The sequence below is a fragment of the Helianthus annuus genome, chromosome 1 (genome assembly GCF_002127325.2).
Source record: "Helianthus annuus cultivar XRQ/B chromosome 1, HanXRQr2.0-SUNRISE, whole genome shotgun sequence".
Taxonomy (NCBI): Eukaryota; Viridiplantae; Streptophyta; class Magnoliopsida; order Asterales; family Asteraceae; genus Helianthus; species Helianthus annuus.
Window position 1 is genome coordinate 7,590,644 of NC_035433.2, and position 8,948 is coordinate 7,599,591.

An 8,948-nucleotide genomic window follows, 5' to 3' on the forward strand; every position below is an offset into this window, starting at 1 on the left:
TTTACCTTCAAATACCATACCGTATTGTACCGAGCATTTTCGATGTCGGTACCTAATTTCGATGATTTTTTGGATCCGTACTTTCACTGCCGTTACCGGTACCGAGCTCATCCATATTTTAATGTGTTAGCACCGTAATAACTGAACTGAAAACAACCGAATTTCCAACGTGTAGGGCGTGTGAGTCCTATTATTATATATTAGGTTATTTAAAATCATTTTTTATGACGGAGTGATTATCCTTACCATGTCATTTTGTAACACCCCGGAAACGGGTTTGGTAATAAACTCCGTTAATACTAAAAGACGGGTAAAATACCGTTAGTAGTAAAAATAACCCAGTTAATATTTGGATTTAAATAAGAAATCCTAAATATTAAATACAAGCGAATCAAAGTTTTAAGGAATTGAGTTTATAAGAGCCCGAGTTAACGGGACTTAAAATAAACCGGGTTATAACTCCCGGGACCCACTAAGTAACTAGGAATATCAACCTAGTTAAATATGTGCCTTAAAATAAAGAAGGAAACTTGGGTAATAACCCTTATTATAAGGTTACAAACTAGAGGGACCAAATTTGGGTAAATTGAAAATGGTTTTATAAAAATAAAAATTAACACAAAACACACACAAAAAGGGTGTGTGTGTGCGTGGAGTTCGACCAGGAGATGAGCTCCAAGAGCTCTAACCCTAAAACCAACAAAATCAACAAATTGAAGCTCAATTCAAGCCCCAAATCAATGCATGAACACGTATAAATGATCACCTAGTCGTGGGGATCACAAGGTATGTCGAATTTTATGATTTGGTGATACTTTAAGATTATGATGAACAATCATAATCGAAATTCTGGAGTGAATGTTGAATCTATGAGTGTTATTGTGATGAAATCTTCATTTAGAAACAAACCCTAGTTAAAAACTTGAAGAATTGGTGTCAAAACTAGGAATTTGATAATTACCCTATTATGTGCTAAGTGGGTTTTATGATAATATGATGAACACTTGGATTAGAGTGTTAAATTGATGAATATTGATGTTATGATATAAGTTCTAAATGTAGTTCATGAACACTAGACATAGAGGGTTAGTTTTGATGTGAATCTTGGTAAAAATGACTAGTTATGAACTAGTTTGTAAATGTGTAAAATTCTGCCCAATAGGTGTTTGATGAAATGCCTCAATGAAAGCTAAGATGTTGAAATTTCGAGTGAAAAGCACATTTGAATAATAAGGCAAATTAGGCGAAATATGAAACAAGAAGAGTTCTAATCATCATGTTGATTTAGACTTAATGTTGTAAATCATGTGATTGAAAGTAATTAACTTTAATAAGCTAAGTTAACTAACGATGAAGTCGAATAGAAGTTTCGGCATAAAGTCCGTAAGATGGAATGGTCATAATATTGATGACTAATCTAACTATCTTACGAATTATGATGTTAGTTTGACTCTTGACAAGCTAGATGGAGGCTTGGGGAAAGAAGCGGGTCAGACGGATCGTATACGCGAAAAAGAGCATAATCCGGATACAAGGTAAGTAAAGCTTACACTCTAATTATTTAATACCTATTGATAGGTCGTGAATAGTAAGTCTTGTTTTAATCTATGATGTTCCGACACGGCAAGTGCGGCCCGGAACAAAAGACAATGGTCATAAATCATGTTTAATGGATAAAAGGAGCTAATGCGAATAATTAGTCATGAAATGACTAAAAGATAAGGAGTTTTTAAATGGTTACCTTGTAAGGTAAACCACTGCAAATAATAAGGGTAAAATGGTACTTTGGTCACTTGTTGACAATAACCGTTAAATTGGAGAAAGACACGTTATAGCATGGGTTATAATGGGTCAAAGAAATCAATAGATTATTCATAGGTAAAACGACTATACGGTGTAAACCGAAGCGTGTCATACAGATAAGATGGTAATAAATATCATCTCATAAAGATTCATGGTCATTTGGACCGAACAGGTCAAAGGGTGAAAATACATCACCCTTTGATAATATTGACTAATGGTTTGTCGAGTTGTGTAATTTTAGGAATAAGTAGCACATGGATGTTTACATCGCTATTATCGTAGCGGGTCAATACATTGATCCGAGCCAGGTTTGTGTAATGATTCAGCTCATCATGTAGAACTTGAGGTTTTCTAAGAGTTAAACAAGGTCAAATTGGATATTTGGTTATCTTAAAGATAAACCCAATAATTCAAGTTATAATTGTAGTGTTTTAGAAACATAATGGTTTCTAAACGGGGTTATAGTTAAAAGATCGGATTTTTGGGTCAAACAAGTATCTGAAAGTCCTTCGTCATAAAAGAAGGACCAAAATTGACCAAAACGCCCTTGTAGGCTAAATTTAACAAACAACCCTTAAAGGTTGTTTGGAAACGAGTTTCATGATTAGATAAATACTTAGAATAAGTATAGAAGTTGAAAGATGTAATACGTTAGTCAAATGGCTCTATTTGAGTCTTGTCGTAAAATAATAATCCGAGGGGTAAAACTCGGAACGTATAAATATCCACATTAAATCCAACGCAAATATAGTTGTGATGGAAGATCATTTGATAAATGATGTGGAAATAAGATGCTAGGAATAAACGAGTGTGAATTATGCTAAAAGTGCTTAAATGCCCTTAACGGGTCAATTAAACATCTAAGTAAAAACGGGTTTAAGAATGTATATAAACCCATGATTTGAATCTAATATGATAACAACATGGAAATGATGAGAATTTAGAATCAAACAACATGTTTGTTTGATAAAATCACGAACGGGTCAAAGTTTGGAAAAAGGGTAATAAGCCGAAGACTTAAAAGTCTTAAATTTTGTTAATCCGGATGTTGGATTTTAACTCCGTTAGATGGAGAATTAAATTACGAGCGCGTAGGAAAAAGAATCGCGTAAAACGGATAAGTAGAATGAAAGTTATGGCACTTTAAAGTCCGTATTTCGACTAAAACCATAGCTGGGCGAATATGCAGGTTTCAGTAACAAACCTGCTGGAAATTTGTTTCCCCCGCGGCACGCGACGAAGGATGTAGTTGGGGTCGCGACACGCGGCAAATCGAGATGGGTCTCTCGCGACTCGCGGGAGACATCAAAGTTGGGAAAAATTATTTTGTTTGATTATTCGTTGCATAGAAATTGTTTAGACTTATATCTAAGCTATCCAAACTAACTTTTATGTTGGTTTTGATCATAGGTGAATGCCAAGATGCCCCGGATGAAGATCAAGCTCACCGAAGAACCGAACACGATCTAGATACAAGCTTCCGCACATGGTTTCGTCGTCATTTAATAACGAGGATTTTGTACATATTGTATTGTATTGTTTCAAACCCGAAAATATTTTAATTCAACCGTATTTTTCAATGTATATGTAACTATAATTACATGTCTATTTACGTAAGTAATACGAAATCCCTAAAATAATAGCAAGGGTGTTACACATTTTATTTTTGTTTTGATATTCGGTATCTGTTTGCCGTTGCTGACACGCCTTTTGTAGTCATTGGGTCCCGCCGCAACGCGCGGGCGGAAAATAACTTGTTTTCATAATTTTCAAAGATCATCGGTTCTAACGGATTGCCATCCGATTAGAAGACCATCCGATCGAATGACCATCCTGCTGTGAACTTGTTCTCAACTGAAATGTCTCGCCAATCGGATCGTTATCCGATCGAACGACCATTCGATCGATCGACCTGAAAGGTAGAGATACTTCTCTGATTTTAAAATGCTACAACGAAAACTTCAAAGCTATCATACACAAACACATCCATCCCAAACGAATGTAAATCCGACCGAATGGCCATCCGATCGGATGACCATCCGAACGGATTGACATCCGATCGAATAACCAACCGATCGGATTGCCATCCGATTGGATTACCATTCGTCACTTGGTTCATTTCGCACCGTTTCACGCGCCGTTCTTCGCTTATACTATCTTTAACTATTCAGGCTAATCCCTCAGCGCTCCCTTCAATCCAAGAGAGTGTTTATTTACTTAAACACAATCTGTGAGTATATTCGAACTCTTTTTGCTTTACGCACTTTTGGGTGTTACATACGTTACTTATTTAAATCACAATTGACACACAACGCAAACACTATTTATACGCTGACTGTTATCGCATGCTACGTGTTATTCGATGAATGCTTGTATGTTATGTTAACACAATGATTGTTGCCTGACACCTTAGCAACGATAGTACTATAGTTTGGACTCAGCACCTATCGTGGACAGAGGTTATTAAGGGCTTTACTTCACGTGTCCCAGTGGGGATATGTGTTGCGCATTCTACAACTCGTAGTCACGTCTGTGCATATTTCATTGTCGATAACCTACTAGCTTTCACTTTGCTACATGTTACATGCTGGTTTTACGTAAACGATTTCGAACTCTATTATACTATTAAACTTGTATGCTCACGTTTACACTATGTGTATTGACCTCTATTTAAACGTATGTGACAGGTGCTTAAGATGCTAGGAATGCTATGCTTTGGTGAATCAAGCTAGGGGTCTAGATATGTCACGCTAAATCTGAGTTGTCGGAACAGTGTTTGTTTTTGAGACAATGATTTGTAATAACCGTTTTATTTGGATATGTTATGGTATGAGACGTGACGTTTAAATATCTGGTAATTAATAGTTGTTATGGATACTCATGGACAATTTGTTTTGCTCAGTTGCATGCCCCGATATTTCCGCCATCGGTTGGGGTGTAACACGTATGGTCAGTAGGGTTGGCATGAACTATCGGCCAAAGATAGGATGGGAAAGAATCCGTTAGAAAATCATAATTGGGGGAGGGAGTTATTGTGGTTGCAAACAGAAAGGTGGTCTCGTCAAATGCAACATGAAAAACTATTATTTGTCTTGTTTTAAGATTGAAGCATGTGTAACCCGGGTGAGTAGGTGGTTACCCGAGGAAGACACATGGGAATAAGTGGTGGTCGAGTTTACGGATAGAGGTTGATGGAATAAGTGGGGTAACAAAGACAACCAAATACGCGCAAATGGTCATATGTTGGTACGCGTTGATAAAGAAGTGCGGTTGGTATTTTGTTATTGAGGTGTTTAATGGGGAGAATGTTAAGTAGATAACTGGCGGTGGCAAGAGCATAATGCCAAAAAGTGTTGGGTAGGGAGGCATGAGCTAGAAGTATTATTGACCCAAGTCCGATTATCTAGGGGTTCTATAGTCCGGAATGAACAGAATTAGTTATCTGTTAGAATGTCTGTGGGTCATAGGTAAGTTCCTTAGACTTGACCCGTTAACTTAAGAATAGGTTCGGTTGAAACCGATCAAAGCCATAAACACCCATGTTTACCACTATTACCACTATCGTATTGGGGTGCCTCCATCGTCGGCGTCGCCATTGTCGGATTAGGGTGGCCGACACAATGGCTCGTTTCCCCTCCATCCCTTTCTTGCTCTAATTCACGAACCCCTTTTCTCTACCTAGGGCCGTCCCGAACCCGAACAATTCGTGAACACTGGTCACGAATACAAATGAACACAAACGAACATTAAACTTGAAATTTTAAAAACAAAGCATCATTAACGTTAAACATCCGACACAAGTAGTCAAATACAATCACTGAATGATAAATAAAAAAATTCAAGACACAAGAAGTCTACTACAAGCGTCATACGATAAATCAAGTTTAGAAAACTTAAGACATAGTTATCTAAAGTTACTTAGACATCCCAAAAGATGTCTTTAGTGTCCAACTTTTTTCATATGTGTAGATAAGGATGTAAATTTTACTAAGTTTTTAATATAATTATTAACTATTGTTTAGGGGGAAAGTAAAACTTATGAGAGAGTGAAATATTAAAAAAAACCATTAAAACTTTTAACAAATTAACAAAAACAAACGAATGTAACGAACGTAAACAAACATATTACTGAATGTTCACGAACGCAGTCAAATGAACGAGACCTTTGTTCATGTCCATTCATTTAGTTAATCGAACGGAATATCTTGTTTGTGTTCGTTCATTAACTAAACAAATGAACATAAACGAACTTTCCACCGAACAATTCACGAGCTGCTCACTGAACATTTGGTTCGTTTACAACCCTAGTTAGATTTGTGGGCTTTTATGTTTAGTTCCCATTTGGTTGAAAGCCTATAAGTAGCAAGCTTGTTTAACATTTTGAAAGAAATGAATTATAAAATATAGAAAATTGATAAGAAAGAGTATATATATGTTCTTATGGTTTGTGTTTTTAGAGACCGACTATTCAAGATCTCCAAGTTCATTCACACCTCTTTCATCGTTTCTGGTATATAATTACACTAAATATAATATCACTACATTTTCTTTTCTTCTTTCCAGTTAAATAATAATTTTTTTATACATTTGTCATTGTTTTTTCTCTCTCCGCCACTCACAACCAATTTTAAAATATATTAAAAAATTATTGAGGGTGAATAGTGTCGCTTCAAATGTACCGATGAATAGTTATATTATCTCTCTTCATCACTCACAACACCTTTTATAATACAAAGAAGACGTGAATGCTCTAACACCATATTTAAAACGATGAATCATCGGATGGATACAATGAAACCGGACCTTTAAAAGTAAAGTTACCAAAACTTGATAACTTGATAATAATCTATAATATAATAATTTCTCACTTATTATTCTGGATAGATATTACATGTTACATGTCCCTTTGGCATCATGATCCCGACACACTTTAATGTAAAAAAACATACAGAAAACATTTGTAAAGATGAAGAACTTCTGTATTTGGATAAAATATAAGTGAAAAGAACCTATTATTCAAAACACAAACATAATATTAATACTATGAAATTCAATGTTTGACGAACAACTATCAAACATACATATTTATTGTTACCAACAAAGAAGCAAAACTAAAATAAAATGGTAAATTTATTATGCTTCCATTAGATTTTGCTGGCGGCACGTTCTCTTTTCCGTTTCCACTTCCACTTCCACTTCCACTTTCTGCAAAATCCGTTCTTGTAAAAATGTTAATAATAATAATAATAATAATAATAATAATAATAATAATAATAATAATAATAATAATAATAATAATTCTTCAAATGACGTATTGCAACTAGCGGTGGCAATTTCCAACATTATAAGAACACGAAATGAAAATAACTGGATCGTTATCGTGTTAATTTGTTTAATTAAACAACTCATATGCAAGTTGATCTGTTAAAACAAACTGCTTGTGTTTGGATTGATCAATTTACCTGTTCAATTAAACATGTCAACCTCTCAACCTGTTTTATTAAACATGTCTACCCAGCAATTAACTCATTTATGACCCGTTAAACCTTTTTTTTCTACAACGACCAACTCGTTAGATACATTTAGATATATGGATTAAATGGGTTGTGTTCAAATTATACAATTGTAAGTATGCGGGGGTTAAAGTTGTGTTTGACACTAATAAAAATATGGGTTGTGACCGGGTTAGGCAATTCAACCCAGCAGCCCACACAGCTGACACCCTTTAACGTTGTTAGTTACCATTAATTTAATTACTATGACGTTTCGAAATAAACTCCTAAGCTATCTAAAGATTACCATCGCATCGACTGACTGGAGGTGTATGGACGCTGCAAGCATCCGGTAAACCCAAAGCCAAAGTTTGATTAATTTTGAAACCCATGGATGAGTGACCATGACCACCATTAACCAACGCACAAAGGCACCGTGGTTGTGACTTGACCACATTGGCTAGTTGCGAGCAACAAGACATTGACGGGGTTGATGAATTCCCGCACACATAGCTAATGCATGGGCTCAAGCTCACGATTGCACTTTTGCACCCTGAGTAAGTGGCTTCGCCACTTAGCATAACCATGACCGTGACCATGATCACAATGAACCCAAACACTTCACACCTTTTTAAACCCATTTTTTTTTGTATCTTTAAACCTTAACTTGAGAGAAATACTTGGCCTATTTAGTTGTTTTTAGTGGATGCATAGGTAAATGTTGAGTGATTTATAGAAAAAGTTGGGGACATGTGTGGCCTAACTTTTTCCTAATGTAGGAGGTTGTTTTTGGATGTCTTTTATGGAATATGACAACCCAGTTTTTCATTAATGTTACTTTTAAAACAATGTTTTCATCTTTGCTATAAAACTACATGTTTTTTTTCTGTTAAGAAAAGCTACAATATTTGCTACTTAATTAAAGAGAAACCTGGAAAAGATATGTTGCTTGAAGGGTGTTGATGCAACAAATACAAGACCAAGGCCTGTAGCGACATCTCTGGGTAAAAGGGTTCAGGGGTTCGATTAGCCTAACGCAGGTCGTGGGGTCCCTCCACGTTTGCAAAACGTAGAGAGAGGTTCACTAGTAATGTTATTGTTCTTCGCTAATTCTAAGCTGAAAAGGTTCCGGCCCAGAATGTGATCGCGGAAGTTGTATTTTGTGAGCGAAGAAGAGAACTTGTAATGAACAAGTTCTTGAGGGAGAAGAGAGAGATCAGAAGTTCATGTGAGATTACAACTGATCTGGAGTGTGTTGAATGCTGGACCTGGCTTATGCTTTATAGGGAAAGGCATCTCCCAAAGGAGAAGCTCTGGACTAGTGAACCATGTTTGCAGTGGAGGACTTACCCATTTAGGGGTTGAAGGGTTTGGACCTGCGGGTAAAAGAGTGTGCTCTGTGCACACGTTCTCTTTTACAGCTGTGAGAAGGCTGGGCAAGCAACCAGTGAAATGATGGTTTATTGTTCACGTCCTTTTTGCTGCTTACCCAAGTTCGCACGTATTGAACCTCTCAACCTTTTAACCTTTTAAGCTGTTATGTATATTAGCCATTTTATTGAGATTTGGGCTACCCCCGTCATCAGCCCCCCAAGTCAGAGGTGTTTGGGATGTAAGCTCAAATGCTTCTGACTTTTACACATTATTTTTTAT

The 8,948-nt window shown here is 36.2% G+C and overlaps 1 protein-coding gene across 1 annotated transcript; it reads right to left on the reverse strand.

Annotated features, from left to right (window-relative positions):
• Positions 1 to 6,565: 6,565 nt before the first annotated feature.
• LOC110914383 (non-specific lipid-transfer protein-like protein At2g13820) lies at positions 6,566 to 7,936 on the reverse strand. The gene is made up of 4 exons (XM_022159178.1): positions 7,603 to 7,936; positions 6,899 to 7,008; positions 6,753 to 6,812; positions 6,566 to 6,649 (listed from the first exon to the last, which is right to left on the reverse strand). Exons 1-4 carry the CDS (start codon positions 7,934 to 7,936, stop codon positions 6,566 to 6,568), a joined length of 588 nt encoding a protein of 195 aa, XP_022014870.1.
• Positions 7,937 to 8,948: the final 1,012 nt, after the last annotated feature.